This window comes from Mesoplodon bidens (assembly GCF_964165515.1).
Source record: "Mesoplodon bidens genome assembly, chromosome: 1".
NCBI classification, from domain to species: domain Eukaryota; kingdom Metazoa; phylum Chordata; class Mammalia; order Artiodactyla; family Ziphiidae; genus Mesoplodon; species Mesoplodon bidens.
In genome coordinates this window covers 388,186-405,582 of record NC_138176.1, presented here as the reverse complement: position 1 = coordinate 405,582, position 17,397 = coordinate 388,186, and the positions used below count along the sequence as shown (strand labels likewise).

The window sequence follows — 17,397 nt, the reverse complement described above, 5'->3', positions numbered from 1 at the left end:
GATGCAGGCTGGGGGAGGGGAGCACTGCGTCTGCCGCTGCTGCCCCCCTCCCACGCATGCCCGTAGGAGCTGCGCAGCCCCCCCAACCTGTCACTGGCTTAGACACGCACACTACATCCAACCACGGCACAGGTCTCACACACACACACACCATTCACACGCTGCACACACATATACAAACACCTCACACACTCACACCACCGCACTGCAGGCGGGGCGGGGGGGTGGGAGGGAAGCGGGGAGGGACAGACACCCTGGCCAGCATCCTCCCCTGGGGATGTCCAGGCTCCCAGGCACCACCTTGTCGGGCGCGCAGACTTGCCCTCTTGCCCCCTCTGGGCCGCTTGGTTCAGGCACAGCTGGGTTGGGCCCCCACCCGCCCAGAGGGCCTCCTCCTCACGTCTCGGCGTCCAAAGCCCCGACTGTCGGCTTTTGGAGGGCAAGCCTGTGGCTCCTGGTAGCCGCTGTGGCCCAGAGCCTGCACAGCGCCGGGCATAGAGCAGCCGCCGCGCAGTCGCGTTGTCCGAGTAAGCAGGTGAGCGGGGTCCGTGGTCTCAGGACCCTGGGGCTCAGCCCAGCAGGGTCGGGGCTCCACACCTGGGCTCACAGCTGGCCGAGGAGCGATGGCGCCGCTGTCACGCCTTTTTGCTGTTGACTAGTGCCCCGGAGTGCGGATGTGTCCCATTTTATCTATCCAGTCGCCAGGCTCTGGACTGTTTGTCCCACGTGTGTCTGCTGTTGACAGCGTTGCTGCCAGCGTTCTTGGACTAGTGTTTGTGGGGACACAGGGCTTTCATTTCTCTTGGGCAGGTATCTAGGAGTGGAATTGCTGGGTCGTATGGTAGTTTACATGTAGTTTTTAAAGAAGATGTTTTAACTTTTTTCCAAAGTGGCTGCAGCATTTCATATTCCCATCAGCGGTGCAGAGAGGCTTGGCTTCACCCCCGCCCCGGACGCGTGTTATTGTCTCTCCTTTTTGCTGCAGCCGTCTGTATTCGCTCGCAAGGGCTGCCATAACTAAGTACCACAGATCGGGTGGCTTAAACAACAGGAATTATTTCCTTATGATTCTGGAGATTGGAAGTCAGACATCAAGGTGTTGGCAGGGTTGGTTTCCTCTGGGCCTCTCTCCTTGCCTTATAGAGGCCGGCCTCTCCCTGTGTCTTCAGATGGCCTTTCCTCTGTGTGTATCTGTGTCCTACTCTCCTTTTCCTTTTTTTTTAAGCCTTTAACAATTAATTAATTAATTAATTATTGGCTGCATTGGGTCTTTGTTGCTGCGCACGGGCTTTCTCTAGTTGCAGCGAGCGGGGGCTACTCTTCGCTGCGGAGCACGGGCTCTAGGCACGTGGGCTTCAGTAGTTGTGGCTCGCGGGCTCTAGAGCACAGGCTCACTAGTTGTGGAGCATAGGGTTAGCTGCTCTGCAGCATGTGGGATCTTCCCGGACCAGGGCTCGAACCCGTGTCCCCTGCATTGGCAGGCGGATTCTTAACCACTGCGCCACCAGGGAGGTCCCTAAACCTCCTTTTCTTATAAGGACACTAGTCAGAATGGATTAAGGCCACCCATATGACTTCATTTTAACTTAATTATCTCTTTAAAGACCATATTTCCACATACTGTCACATGCTGAGGTCCTGAGGGTTAGGGCTTCTATGTATGAATTTTGGGAGGAAACAATTCTGCTCATGACGCTGACCTCATACCCACTAGTAGGATGAGTGATATCTCACTGTGGTTTGCATCTGCATCCCTAATAACTTATGATGCTAATGTCAACAAAAATTAATCAGTAGCCCATCTAAAGAAGAAATAGAGAATTTTATTCAAGGCAACCTGAGAATTATAACTCAGAAAACTGAGGACTGTTCAGCTTGCTAGAAGTTGAAGGCACAGCTCTATATATTTTCAAGACAAAGGATTGTTCATCAAAATGACCCTGACATTTTATGTAAAGTTCACCAAAAATACACACTCCAGCTCTACACGTATGAATCGAGTGCAGGTTACCACGACCCTAACAGAACTAGGAAAAGAAGGAAGGAGGAAAAAAAAAAAAAGATCTTTTTGGTGAGGCAGACATTCTTGCTCTTGAGGAGGGCCCAGGGCAGGGAGTATGGTCTGCTTAAATTTTCTCGTCTTGTCTTAAAAACATACAGTTTATTCCATCATTAACTATACATCTCTTCGTGGGTTTCTTAGCTACCTGTATATCTTTGGTGAAATGTTTGTTTAAACGTTCTGAACATTTTTCAATTGGGTTGTTTGTCTTGTTGTTACTGAGTTGTTAAAACTCTTCATATATTCTGGATACAAGTCCTTCAGCAGGTAGAAGATTTGCAGTCTCCCCCAATCTGTGACTTGTCTTTTCACTTTCTTGATAGTCTTTATTTTTTTTTATTTTTTTTTTTTTGCGGTACACGGGCCTCTCACTGTTGTGGCCTCTCCCGTTGCGGAGCACAGGCTCCAGACGTGCAGGCTCAGTGGCCATGGCTCATGGGCCCAGCCGCTCCGCGGCATGTGGGATCTTCCTGGACCAGGGCACGAACCCATGTCCCCTGCATCGGCAGGCGGACTCTCAACCACTGTGCCACCAGGGAAGCCCCTGATAGTCTGTTTTGGAGTGCAAAAGTTTGTAGTTTTGATAAAGTCCAAGGAATCAATTTTCTCTTTTATGTGTCGTGATTTTGGTGTTGTGTTAAGAACTGACCCAAGGCCTTGAATATTTTCTCATTTTTTCTTCCAGTGGTTTTGTAATTTTAACTTTTACATTTAAGCCTATGATGCGTTTTGAGGTAGCTTGTGTGTATGATGTAAGTTATAGGTCTAAGTTATTATTAGTTTTTGCATATGGATATCAAGTTGTCTCAGCACCTTTTGTTAAAATCACTAATCTTTTCATGTTAAGTTGTCTTGACATCTTTGTCAAAAACCAGTTGTCCATACCTATGTGGGTTTATTTCTGGACACTTAATTCTGTTTGACTGATGTGTGTCTCAATCCTTATGCCTACAGTATGTCTTTTGCCACTGGCGCTTTGTAGCAAGTTTCGAAGTGGCCTAGTGTCTCTGTTCTAATTTTGTTCTTTTAGACATTCTTTTGGCTCTTCTGAGTCCTTCGCATTTTCATATAAACTTTAGGATCAACTTGTCTATTTCTACAGAGTTCTGCTAGAAATTTGATAGGAATTGCATCGAATCTATAGATTAATTCTGGGAGAATAACCATCTTGACAAAGACTTGAGTCTTCTAATCCATGAAGACAGAATATCTCTCCATTTATTTAGATCTGTGATTTTCCTCAGCTCAAGTCTTGTGCTTCTTTTGTTAAATTTATTCCTAAGTATTTTATTACTTTCAATGCTATTATGAATGAAAAATTCTCCCTAATTTCATTTCAAATTGTTCATTTCTAGTATATAAAAACAATTAATTTTTGTATATTGATCTTATATCCTGAGATCTTACTAAACTCTTTCTAAGTGTGGGATCATATCATCTGTAAATAAAGACAGCTATTTTTCCATTCCAATTCAAGCATGATTTTCTTTGTCCTGCCTTGTTGTGCAGGCTGGACTCTCTAGCACAATGTTGAACAGCAGGGTGAGCATGGACGGTGAAGTCTCCTCCCCATATGAGGGTGAGAGGTACTGGTCTTTCACTACCGAATATGATCACCACTGTAAAATTTTCTGTGCATGCCCTTTTACCAGGTTTAGAAAGTTCCCTTCTACTTCTACTTTTTTTAAAGTTTTTAAAAAAATCATTAATGGGTATTGGCTTCCTGAAAAAGAATTTCAGATTCTTTTTGTGTCTATTAAAATGAACATTTCTTTGTCTTTCATGTTATCTCTATAGTATAGTACATTAACTCACTTTTTGAATATTAAACCAACATTGCATTCCTGGGATAAATTCTTTTTTATGTTTTGCTGGATTTCGCTGGTATTTTTAAAAATCTCATTAATAGCTTTTTAATATGATTTTTTAAATTAATTAATTAATTTTATTTATTTATTTTTGGCCGCGCTGGGTCTTCCTTGCTGCGTGCGTGCTTTCTCTAGTTGCAGCGAGCGGGGGCTACTCTTCGTTGCAGTGCGTGGGCTTCTCATTGCAGTGGCTTTTCTTGCTGTGGAACACGGGCTCCAGGCACACAGGCCTCCGTAACTGTGGCCCGCGGGCTCCAGAGCTCAGGCTCAGTAGTTGTGGCACAAGGGCTTAGTTGCTCAGCGGCACGTGGGATCTTCCCGGACCGGGGCACGAACCCATGTCCCCTGCATCGGCAGGCGGACTCCCAACCACTGCGCCACCAGGGAAGCCCTCGCTGGTATTTTTTATTAAGGATTTTCGTGTCAATGTCCAGGAGGAATGTTGGTCTGTGTATAGCTTTCTTTCCCCTGTAATGTCTTTGTCTACCTTTGGAGTCAGGAGGTGCTCTCACCTCCTCTACAGGTTGTGAAAGGTTATTTTTGCTGTTATTCCTTCTCAAGCATTGTCTGCAGGTCTCCGGTGTTTCTGATAAGAAGTCAGCTTTAATCGTGTTGCTGGTTCTCTGCGCAGGAGTAGTTTTTCTCTTGCTACTTTCAAGATTTCCTCTTTGTCTTTGGGTTTTAAAGTTTAACTGTGGGCTTCCCTGGTGGCACAGTGGTTAAGAATCCGCCTGCCAATGCAGGGGACGCGGTTTCGAGCCCTGGTCTGGGAAGATCCCACATGCCACGGAGCAGCTAAGCCTATGCACCACAACTACTGAGCCAGTGCTCTAGAGCCCTCGAGCCACAACTACTGAGCCCACGTGCCACAACTACTGAAGTCCACGCGCCTAGAGCCTGTGCTCAGCAGCAAAGAGAAGCCACTGCAATGAGAAGTTCGTGCACAGCATCGAAGAGTAGCCCCCACTGGCCGCAACTAGAGAAAGTTGGCACGCAACAACGAAGACCCAACGCAGCCAAAAGTAAATAAATTAAATAAATTAATTTTAAAAAATAAAGTTTAACTGTGATACATCTTTGTTTTTATCCTATTTGGGGCTCATTGAGCTTATTGGGGTCTGTAGATAAATGCTTTTCATCAAATTTAGAATGTTTTTTGCCATTAGTTATTGAAATATTTTTTCTGTCCCTCTCTTTCCTCTACTTCTGGGACTCCCTGTATGTGTGTATATGATGTGTGCCTGTGTGTGTGCACGTGTGTGGTGTGTGTGTGCGGTGTGCATGCATGTGTGTGTTGTTGTCTCACAGGCCTCTGGGCCACCAGGGAAGTCCTTGGGATGCTTTTCATTTTTCTTTTTTTTCTCTTCCTTCAGGTTGGATACTTTCTATTTATGTCTTTAAGTGTTGATCTAACTTAAAGGTATATACTTAAATATGTCTTTTATTAAGCCCTCTAGTAAATTTTTTATTTTAGTTATTGTTTTTCAATTCCAGAATTTCCATTTGGTTCTTTTTAAAATGTCGTTTATTGAGATTTATTTATTTAAATCACTTTCATCATATTTTCCTTTAACTCTACACATGGCTTCCATTAATTTTTTGTTCTCTAAGTCCAATACCTAGGTCCACTAAGAACAGTTTCTATTACCTGTTTTTCTCCCGAATATTGGTCACACTTTTCCTGTTTCTTTGCCTGTCTTGTAATTTTTGGTTGAAAAATACATGTTTTAATTGGCTCATCATTTGTAACAAATATACTAGCCAATGTCAGCTAATAGGAAGGGAAACGGGGATGGGGAGAAGGTATTATGGGAACTCTGATTTTCTGCTTAATTTTTCTCTAACCCTGAAATTTCTTAAAAATAAAGTCTATCAGGGGACTTCCCTGGTGGCCCAGTGGTTAAGAATCTGCCTTCCAAGGCAGGTGACATGGGCTCGATCCCTGATTGGAGAACTAAGATCCCACATGCCGTGGGGCAACTAAGTCCTGGCGCTCTAGAGCCCACGCGCCACAACGGCAGATCCCACGTGCTGCAACAAATATCCCACGTGCCGCAACTAAGACCCGACACAGCCAAATAGATAAATACTTTTTTTAAAAAGTCTATTAACCAAAAAAACTAGATGTCTTAGATTATATTTTGAAATAACTATGGATTATGATATTTTCCCCTGAGGGTAGTGGTTAGCTGTTTAGCAATTTCCTGGACTAAATCTGTGGACTGTTTCCTTGTGATGTGTGGCACTGATCTCTCTCTGCCAGGGTAATAGATAAACGACAAAGACCCTTCCTCTTAGGACGTTATCTTCAATGATACATGTTAGTGGTACAAGGACCAGAATTAGAAAAAAATACAGACTAGATCCTATGTGTCCAGTGACAATAAATGGGTGATCAAAGGTTTGTCCTCTGTTTGATATTAGTGTCAGTAGGTCCCCTACAAGTACACAGAATAAACATTGGTTAAGGGGTCGGAATGTTATACACTGTTGTTTTGTTGTATGAAGTATTGGGACGATTGAGAAGATTCAGGACAGTATGCTCCCTGTTTGTTGTGAATGGATCATACAATTGTGTTTGCAAATAAGAAGTATCATTATGGCTTGATGTGGGGGGCTGTGTTGAGGGGGTTAGGAGGAGTATAATGGTCTGGGACCCCTAGAAGGTCAGATGAGACTAGTACCAGTATTAGTGAGATTAGAAATAGGAACAGGCATACCAGATATCTTTAATTGTGCAGTGTGGATGAAACGGGATTTTGTTCATATCGGATTAGATCCTTGTTGGACTATTAGAGCCTGTTTCATGAGGAGTAATGGGTGAAGAACTACTAAAGCTGCAGTAATCAATGAATGGGAGGATAAAGTGGAAAGTGAAGAACAGGGGAAAGGGTGGCTTTATCCACTGAGAATCCTCCTCAGCTGCATTTGACTAGGTTAATGCCAATGTAAGGAATGGCTGGAAGGAGATTTGTAATGTAATGTAACTCGCCGCAACTAGAGAAAGCCCGTGACAGCAACGAAGACCCAACACAACCAAAAATTAATTAATTAATTAATTAATTAAAAAAAAAGCTATTTAGCCTCATGATAAGACGTAACCTGTAAATGCTGTGGCTATTAAATAGGAGGATGATTCCAATGTTTCATGTTTCTAGGAAGGTGTAAGATCCATAATACAGACCTCTCCCAACATGGGTAAATAAGCAAACAAAGAATATGGAAGCTCCATTTCCATTAAGTATCGGATAATTCATCCATAGTCTCCATCTTGGTAGATATGGGTTATGGACAAGAAGGCAGTTATTGATACATGATACATGATAATGTATTGCTAGGAATAACCCTGGAAAGATATGTAAAATTAAACAAATACCAAGCAGGGAACCAAATTTCATCATGATGAGATATTTGATGGAGCTGGTAGATCAATAAATGAATCGTTAACAGTTTTGATTAATGGGTAGGTTTTTCTAATGTTGGTCATTAGTGGGGTTTTAAAAATAAATTTATTTATTTATTTATTTTTGGCTTCATTGGGTCTTTGTTGCTGTGTGTGGGCTTTAGCTGCAGCGAGCGGGGGCTACTCTTCATTGCGGTGTGCAGGCTTCTCATTGCGGTGGCTTCTCTTGCTGCGGAGCGCAGGCTCTAGGCACACGGGCTTCTGTAGTTGTAGCACGCAGGCTCAGTAGTTGTGGCTCACTGGCTGTAGAGCACAGGCTCAGTAGTTGTGGTGCGCAGGCTTAGTTGCTCCGCGGCATGTGGGATCTTCCTGGAGCAGGGCTCGAACCCATGTCCCCTGCACTGGCAGGCAGATTCTTACCCACTGTGCCACCAGAGAAACCCTGGTCATTAGTGTTTATATAGTTGAAAGACGATGATTTTCAAGGCACTGCCATGGTTACATTCCACATAAGAATAATCATGACATACGTTGTATTTATTTTAAGGACATTTTGGTAGTTAGTTTTGAAGGTTTTCCTTCAAAAGCTTCTCTTACTTATGGTGGCTTGGGTTGATTGTGAATGGTTGAATTGGTTGTGGTATTGTAATAAGTTTTGGTGGGTCATCTTTGAGCTTAATGGTTTTTAGTGTATTTAGGGGGACTGTTGTTAGTTTTTGGTTATACAACAGCTATGCCTACGGAGCAGTAGCCTGAGGTTTGTGTTTCTAACAAAATTGTCTTAGGGCTATTTCTTTTGGGGTTGATAATGGGGCTTGCAGTGATCCTTTTGCTTAAAAAGATGAGGAGCAGGGATTGTGTTTAAGTTTATTGGGATGGGAATTGAATAATTTATGCTACAGGAGATTCCGACTTTTTAGTGGGGAAGCTACAGGAACGGCTGTGTGGTATAGTTACGGTACTTGACTGGTGATTGTTACGGGTTGGTCGCTGCTTATTGGTGTTCTGGTTATGATGGAGATTACCCATGTACATTAGATAGGGTTGTACTGAGGTGTAACGAGGAAGGAGAGCAAACTTAACTTAACTGGGCTGATACGTGTTTGCTGTAGGCTGTGAATAAGAGCTTTGGAGCATATACAGAGCATGGCTTTGAAGAACGCACGTGTGAAGGCATGGAGGCATGCTAGGCAGCGGTTTGCTGTCGGCAGTTACTACTACGAGGCCTAGTTGACCTGAGAGGAGTATGTACGCTGAGGCAGTGATGAATGTATTGAGCCCTATTAGGATGATGGTGATGCTGGATCCTGAGAAAGATGACGTTACTGCACCCAAGCAAGGGCACTTGTCCCCCCGGAGCAGAAAGCACCTCCTGACAGCAGGTGTTTGCAGCAAAGGAAGTGTTTATTTGCAGGCTTTAAACAAGGACATGAGAGACAAGCCTCAGATCCACCCAGACCAACTCAGATAAGCTTCTGACCAACTTGGTCTTTGAGTTAGGGGATTTTTTAAAAAGGGGAACAAAGAAAGAGGCTGGGATTCATCATCGTTTTGTGACATTTCTGTGACATTTCTGAATCTAGTTTCAGGAGTCAGCCTGTCTCTGGTTTACATTCTCAGGCCAGGCGGTCCATGGCTGGGGGGTCTGTGAGATCATCTTGCCCTGGAGAAACAATCTGAGTGTGTACAATAACGATGATGTCTACCAGGCAATTTTAGTACATTAGCCATGTTATCAACAGCAGCCATCTTTGTCACCTGACTCTGGTTGATTAGTGCTCAGTTAGCACAGGATTGAGGTCAGAGGGAACAAGAAAGGGAATAAAGTTTTGGGTGGAGAGATGAATCATGAACTCAGTAAGGGAACTCGGTTTTACGGGGACTTGGTGTCACTACTACAAATAATTCTCTAATTAAGCTGATTGTTGGGGGCAGGGCTACGTTTGTAAGCCTTGCTAATAGTCGTCATTGCCATTAGTGGAAGAAATGTTTAGGCCACGGGCTAAAATTATGGTACGGCCGTGAATATGTTCGTGACTTGACTGTGCCAAGCAAAATAGTATAGATGACGTGAGGCCATGAGCAGTTTTAAGCCCCTGCAACATCAAGATGTCGGGTAAGAACAGCTACGCTGCCAGTGTGGCCCGTGGAGGAGCAGTGGTGAGTGACTTTCCGTCTGTTTGGTGCACGCAGGTTGAGCTGTTATAATTATTCCTCACTAGGATGATGTAAGGGTTGGATCTGCTCTGTGGCTTTAAGGGCTTTGGGAGTTTGAGTGCTGCGGCTGCAAGAACCGTAGATCCCGCCGTCGGGGCTCCTACACCAGCCGTGCAGTCAGAGGTGTAACGCGTAGAGGGGTGTTTTTACTGTAAAAGCTATTATGTATGTTAATTGTATGAAAATATTGAATCAAGAGTCAGATGTTGCTTGGGTTCGGTACTGGATCATTAAAAAGTTTGGGGAGGGCTTCCCTGGTGGCGCAGTGGTTAAGAATCCGCCTGCCAATGCAAGGGACATGGGTTCGAGCCCTGGCCCGGGAAGATCCCACATTCTGCGGAGCAACTAAGCCTGTGCGCCACAACTCCTGAGCCTGAGCTCTAGAGCCCACGAGCCACAACTACTGAGCCCGCATGCCACAACTACTGAAGCCCGCGTGCCTAGAGCCCATGCTCTGCAAGAAGAGAAGCCACGACAATGAGAAGCGTACGCACCACAACGAAGAGTAGCCCCCGGTCGCCGCAACTAGAGAAAGCCCGCACGCAGCAACGAAGACCCAGTGCAGCCAAAAAAAAAAAAAAAAAAAAAGTTTGGGGAACCTGTGATATTTCTGAGGAGTCCAGCAGCTGCGGCTGAAGACCCAGCAGGCAGGGTGGGCTGGGACGCCCTCCGGCTTCCATCCAAGCAGTCAGCCCCACTTGGGGTCCCATGCCCCTGGGTGACAGAGCCCAGGGCCTGGGTGGGGCGGAGGCTGTGCGAGTTCCAGCGTGTGGAGAGGTGGGGGGAGGTAGGGCTGTGTCAGGTGACTGGAGCGGGCAGGAGGTGGGTGCTGGGGAGGGTCATGCGTGTGACACACAGGTGGACTCAGTCACCTCGGCAGCCCAGTCAGGATCCCCGCCCCGACCTCTGTCCAGACACGCCCACACGGGGGCCATAAGACCTCGAGAGGTGAGGGCGGGGAGGAAGAGGACCAGACATCTGGATCCCTGGGCTGCTGGCTAGCTGGGTCTGCAGCTGCAGGTCCCCCAGAGCGCCATCTACACTGAAGAGGGGACCCCAGCATGAGGAGGTAACGCCCAGCGCCTGCAAACCCGGGTCCCCACCCAAACACCCTACCCACAGCTTTGCTGTGTGGTCACTTGGGTCCAGGAGCCCTGGACTCAGGGAACAGCCCCTGGGGCACCTGGGTCCCCAGCCCAGCCCGGTTTCAGATGGGGGTCGGGGCTCTGTCTGCAAACCAGGGTCTGGCTGCTCCCCAGGACGCCGGCTCCTCCCGGATGTCAATGGCTTGGGGACAGGGCTTTCCCTCCCGAGTCCTCCAGAATGATTGTAGCCCCTGGGCTCCAGCTCCAAAGGCCACCCCTGTGGCTTCTGAGAGAGACCACTGTCCCTTGGGGTCCCTTGACCCTGTGGAGAGTCACCCGGGAGCCCTTGGCAGCGGGTGGGAAGCACCAGGGCCAAAGAAGGCAGGTCTGTGACTGATGAAATGAAAGTGGGGGTCAAGACGCTGAGACGGGGCTGGAGGCTGGGGGGCGATGCGGGTGGGGCAGCTGGAGCCCAAGGGGTCGTCACCCTGGGAGCTGGGGTGTGAGGCAGGGGAAGCACTGGGGCTCCTCCAGGACCCTGATGTCAGAGGCCATTTCCCCTGAGGGGGTCTCCCTCCGCCTCCTCCACCTGTGGCAGGGGTGGGGGGCCCCTCCCCCTTTAAGCCAGAGCTCTCCCCGGCCCTCCTGTCCTGGGGGGTTCTCCTAGGGACTCCAGCATGGACCAGAGGCGGGCTGATCAGTGACATGGGGACCTCTTGGTGTCCAGAGCCTCTGTCTAGGGTCGGTGCCCAGGAGAGGCAGGGTAGCTGACCAGACTGGGCCAGCGCCCTGCAGTTCAGGGCAGGCCCCTGCCCTTTGCCCCCTGGGAGTGCAGGGGAACCTCCACCCCAAAGTGCTGAGTCACCCAGAGGAGCGAAGGTCTTTGTGGGGCTGGAATAGGGGCATCAGGCAGGAAGCCTGATGGGCCGCCCCTGCCCCCTTCCCACAGCCACGTGCTCCCAGCCTGGCCCAGCTGCGGAGCAGAAACCTTCCTGCCCACGGACTGCCACTGCCGAGAGATAGATGCCCTGAGGCGTGTCAAACATTCTGAGTTTATTTAAGCAAAACTCGATTCAAATCGGGGCAGCATCCAATCTAGCAGATAGAAAGGAGCTCCAGTGAGCTGTACAGAGTGAAAGACTTCTACAGGCCGGGGGTGAACAAGGAAGTTCCTGTAAGCGAAGGGCGCTGGCTGTGGTCGGGTCACCTTCTTTCAGGGAAAGGCAGGGCCGCGAGTGCCGCCTGGCAGTTCCGGATTGTTTGGCTCAGGATTCCATCCCGGGGAGGGCCCGGCCCACCCCACCCCACCCACCCCACCCTGTACTGACGTCTCAGTTTGGTGCCTCGAGGCACCAAAGGCGCTGAAGGCTCAGCTCAGCAACTCCACTGGGGGCCTGTTGTCTTGTATTTTAATAATGCAAAAGACACGGGGCACATGCACACCACACACGCGCACGCTACGCACACCCACACCACGCACGCGGCCATGCACACGCACAGGCACGCGTGGGCACCCTAACCCCACGCCACGCGTCCCCGCCGCAGTCAGCCCCGGCCGTCCCCTGCTCTCCCGACCCGGCCTGTCTTGGGTGAGGCCTCCTCGCTGCTGAGTCCCTTGGTCGCCTTCTGTCCTGTGCGTCCCTCCACACCTCCTGCCTTCGGCCATCGCTCCTCGGAGCCCCTGCTTGGGCTGGGTCCTCGAGCTCCTTGAGGTCAGGCTAGACGTGTCCCGGCGGAGCACCCCATCTTCCCCGCCCCTCCTGGGCTTCCCGCCCAGGTAATGGCCCCGGCGTCCACCCACGGCTCTGGGACAGAGCAGAGTGCCACCTGCCTCTGAGGAGCCACGGGCACAGCCTCAGGGGTGCTGCGGGCTTGAGCGCCTGCCAGCTGAGCCCCAAGCCTGTGCCCCATCGGTGCCACAGCCCCACTGCGCCAGGCCCCAACGGTGCGGCCGGCACACGCCGCAGGGCCAGAGGCAAAGCTGGGACCACCAGATCCACGCGGTAACCCGGGCCTGCAGGGTGGGGTCCAAGGGTCCGGGAGCAGGTGTGGGCCTGTGGAGGCCCCATCTCTGTGCCTGCGTGGCCTGCTCTGTGACGTGGGGGACAGTAAACCAACTGTGGACCTGATCAGGACCCGGCCCTTGGCCCCCCTGGCTGGACCATCGCCGGCCATGCCAGGCGTCGTGTCTGGAGGTCGCGGGGCAGAGGTAGAGCCTTGCCTGTCTCTCACGCTCCTCCCTTGTCCCCCAGGCTTCTCCTGATCACCAGCCTGGGGGCTGTGTTTCTGCTGGAGGCGAGCTCAGCATGGACCCCCCAGGTATGTGCGGGCTCCTCACCCGGCCGCCCCGTGGCTTCCGCCCTCAGCCCCATCAACGGGGGGGGAGAAAGGCACCAGCCGGCCTAGGGCAGGGAAGGCGTGGCACCCACGGGACTGCAGGTCCTCTGCACCGGGCGGGCCCATGGGCACTGGGGGGACCCTCAGGATGAGGGGAGCGGCCCCTCTGCAGGGTCTGATGGACAAGTCTCGACGACCCCAGGTGAGCCAGGTGGAGGAGGGGGCCTGATGATGCTCACCTGTGCTGTGAAGCCCAGGGCACCTCCACATGCAGAGCTGCCCAGGGGCCAGGACTGTGCTGGGGCCGTGTTCTTCACCAGCCCTGGGTCCGGGCCACTCAGCCCTACACCCTGGGAGTGCCAGGTGAAGAGGGAGACACAGGAGGACCGGCACAGCTGTCCCACAGCTGCCGGGCACTGGTCACTGGGCTGAGTCACCCGTTTCATTTGCTCCCCTGCCCCACTGGCCCCGCAAGGAAGTACGGACAGAGGAACTGGCCCCCCTTCCTCAGGCCACCAGGGGACAGGTGGTGCAAGTATAGACGCCATGCTGTCCCCAAGTCTCCCCAGAAACCACACGGCCTCCAGCCAGTCCCCAGAGGAGGACCCTTGGAGGACCGCACTGAGCCTCACCTGCGACCTCTCTCTCCCAGGTCCTCGTCCAGAACAAAGGCAAAGTCGGGGCTGAGCAGGACACGAAGGAGTGAGTGCCCCCGGCAGCCTCTCGCGCCTTCCCCTGCTGTGCCCCCTTGGGGCCTTCCCTGAGCTGGGGGTCTTCATGGATGGAGGGGGGATCCTGTCCAGCAGCTTTGGGGAGGGGAGGCACAGGAGCCCCTGAGATCTGAGAAGAGCGCAGGGCCTGGAGGATCCAGTCCCCCACTCCTGCACCGCCCGGGTCCGCTGCTCCCCTGTAGCCTCCAGGGTGGCTCCCGCCTGGGGTGGCCAAGGCAGCAGACTGGGCCAGCCGTGCCCCCTTCCTGTACCCACGTGAGACGGCCGGCCAGGCGGGAGGACGCAGCACCACCTGTAGACTGGGCTCCGCTGACCTCGGCACAGGAGGGAGCCCCGGCCAAGCACATGGAGCCTTCTCAAGGCTTCACCCTCGGGGGCCTTCCCGGGCCCCACACACATGAGGGACGTTGTGGGGATGCCTGGCGCGAGGGTCTGGGTTGGGGGCGGGGCAGGGGTGCTGTCCTGGGGTCTCCCGCTGCGCACGGTGACCTGACCCAGACGCTCTTGCTCACAGGGCCTGGGGCGCCCGAGCTGTGGAGCCTCCGGAGAAGGACAGCCAGCTCATGTGGCTGTTCATGGCACCAAAGCTCTTGGCCGCCACCGGGGAGAAGCGGCAAGGTCAGGGCAGGCGCTGCCCCCTGGGGAGGGGGGAGCAAGGTCATGGCAGGGGGCTCGCAAGGGGCCGACTTGGACGAATGAAGCCTCAGGAGGGAAACTGAGGCCACACTTCCCTCTGTCTGTCCCTAGGTGCCAAGGCTCTGGCAGAGACTGAGGACACCCTGGGCCGTGTCCCAAGCCCCAGGCGGGGCCCTGAGCCTGACCAGGACAGCCTGTACCACAACTGGCCTGAGGAGGCCAAGGAGGAGGCAAGGCCCTGGGCTCAGGTGCTGCTACCTCAACAGGTGCTTCAAGGGCCAGAGGAGGACCGAGACCACATCTACCACCCCAAGGAGGACCCCTGGGAGCCTTGACCCCCCCCCCCCCAGCTGCAAAAATAAACTCTGCAGAGGCAGCAGCCACACGTGTCTTCAAGAACAGTGACGTGGGCCCCACCTGCTCTGTCTGGGAGAAGTGGGGCCCCAGGCTTGCCCCTGGGCAGCCCCAGGCTGATGCTCGGCTCCTGCATCCAGCGCCCATGCTCTGGGAGCCATCTGCTTCCCCCAGGCCTCCTCATGTGCTGGGGTGCGGACGGAGCTTCTCTGGGCTCCCCGCGGACAGGACCAGAGAATGGAAAGGACTCGGGAGCAGGGAGCCCAGTCACTGACTGCTCAGGGGGACAGGGGGCAAGTGGACAGGTGCTCAGGGGGATGGGGGGGCAAGTGGACAGGTGCTCAGGGGGACGGGGGGGCAAGTGGACAGGTGCTCAGCGGGACACGGGGGGCAAGTGGACAGGTGCTCAGGGGGATGGGGGGACAAGTGGACAGGTGCTCAGGGGGACAGGGGCAAGTGGACAGGTGCTCAGGGGGACAGGGGCAAGTGGACAGGTGCTCAGCAGGACACTGGGGGACAAGTGGACAGGTGCTCAGGGTGATGGGGGACAAGTGGACAGGTGCTCAGGGGGACAGGGGCAAGTGGACAGGTGCTCAGGGGGATGGGGGGACAAGTGGACAGGTGCTCAGGGGGACAGGGGCAAGTGGACAGGTGCTCAGGGGGATGGGGGCAAGTGGACAGGTGCTCAGCAGGACACTGGGGGACAAGTGGACAGGTGCTCAGGGTGATGGGGGACAAGTGGACAGGTGCTCAGGGGGACTGGGGGCAAGTGGACAGGTGCTCGGGGGACAGGGGCAAGTGGACAGGTGCTCAGGGGGATGAGGGGGCTAGTGGACAGGTGCTCAGGGGGACGGGGGGCAAGTGGACAGGTGCTCAGGGGGACGGGGGGGCAAGTGGACAGGCGCTCAGGGGGATGGCAGGCGGGTGCACAGGTGAGTGGGGGTAGACTTGGCCCCAGCCTTTCTGTCCTCATTTTCTGGGCAGTTGCCGGCGCTCTCTGAGGTGACTAGTCCTCTGACATGGCCTGGCTCAGCAGGCCTGATGTCGCAGATGCAGGTATAGGGTCACTGGAATTTTCCACAAGTTGTACATGTGCTGGGGTGTGTCCAAGTGCAGGCGGGGTTTCTGTGTGGCAATCGCGATCCAGCATCGAGAGGGAAGCACTTGGTGCCTGAAACTTCCCCACCGCCCAGACTGAGCCTGCTGGGGGCTAAGACAGAAAGAGGCGCCCGGCTGCTCCAGAGACCGTGGGTCTGTCCTGGGGACCCCATGTGCCCTAAAGCTCCTGTGTCACCCCACGAGTCCCACGCCCCTGGAGGCCTCAAATGGCAGCCTCACCCCAAGATGCGCTGCTCAGAGGCGTACATGCCTCCCGGCTTCGAGGCCCCACAGACAGAAGCTTTGTTGCCCCCAGTACCAACGAGGAGACCGAGGCCCCGGCGGTGACCTGCTCAGACCCGAGGTCGATGGTGGCCACGGCCCTGGGCAGCCCAGGGTGGTGTTTGTGGCCAAGTCTCTCTCCAGCCCTGCTGGAGCCAGGTCCCCGGTGGGCACTGTCTGCCCTGAGGGCACAGCCAGAGACCCACAGGAGCTGGGGACTTGGGGGTGAGCAGGAGACACTGGCAGAGGCCACAGGCCGGCTCAGCCCCCTGTGACCCCCGCCCCCAAACTCCCAGGCGCACTGCCACTGCTCACCCCTTCTACAGAGGGTGCTGAGCTTGGATCCCCTGCCTCTGCTCCCTGGCGTCACTAGGCAGTACTGCTTCTGCAGAGTGACTGCTGGTGGGTGAGGCATCCTGGCAGGGACCTCAGACAACTGAGGTCCTTCCCGGGAGCCGCAGCCCTGGCTTCCCTGATGCAGTGGTCCTGCCGGGGACCCTGGACGCTGCACCTGTGTCTGGGGGCACAGGCTCTTGGCCAGGTGGTGCGCAGCGACCCTCATCCCCACACACCTGAGCTGCCCTGAGCCACAGGGCAGCTGTGACCCACTGCACCTGTGGGACGTTCTTCCTCAGTGGACGGCTGGCAAGGGTGGTCTGTGCTCTTCCCTGAGTCTGAGCATTTGGTTGAACCCAAGACCCTTCTGGTGGGCACTGGGGCTCCCCAGCAAGAGTCTGGACTAAGTGAAAAGTACTGTCATACTGTGACTTATAATCAGAAATGTGCGTGCTCGTCATCCCTGATGCTGGCACAGAGCCCCTAAAGCCCTTAGAATTTCCTGAGTGATGGGCGTGATAAAGTTGTCCTTTGCTGTGTGATTGAGGTGACTCTGGGAAGGTCCCTAAGGATGGGGCCGGTTGCAGGAAAGTGACCAGGAATAGAGGTTTGGAACCTCCAGCCCCACGCCCAGACCTCGGGGAGGGGAGAGGGGCTGGGGGTCGGATCAGTCGCCAGTGGCCAGTGACTGAATCAAATAGCCTATGTATTAAAGGCTCCACAGAAACCCAGAAGGATGGGTCTGGAGAGCTTTGGGTTGGTGAGCACGTGTAGGTGCGGGGAGAGGGGTGCTGGAGAGGGCACGGAAGCCCCTCCCCATACCTCATCTGCCTGCTGGTCCTGAGTCCTATCCTTTTAGGATAAGCAGTTATCTAGGGAGTGAATGTTTCCCTGAGTTCTGTGAGCCGCCCTAGAAAACTGAGTCTGAGGAGGGGTCAAGGGAACCCTCCATCTACAGCCGGTCTGTCAGAAGCCTGGGTGCCCCCCT

General features: G+C 53.0%; 1 protein-coding gene across 1 annotated transcript; it reads left to right on the top strand.

Annotated features, from left to right (window-relative positions):
* Window positions 1-10,511: 10,511 nt before the first annotated feature.
* On the top strand, window positions 10,512-14,674 carry PRAP1 (proline rich acidic protein 1; the record flags this gene model as incomplete). The annotated part of the gene is made up of 5 exons (XM_081246815.1): window positions 10,512-10,619; window positions 12,888-12,954; window positions 13,625-13,674; window positions 14,218-14,321; window positions 14,451-14,674. Exons 1-5 carry the CDS (start codon window positions 10,612-10,614, stop codon window positions 14,672-14,674), a joined length of 453 nt encoding a protein of 150 aa, XP_081102941.1. The 5' UTR covers window positions 10,512-10,611.
* Between the last annotated feature and the right edge of the window lie 2,723 nt (window positions 14,675-17,397).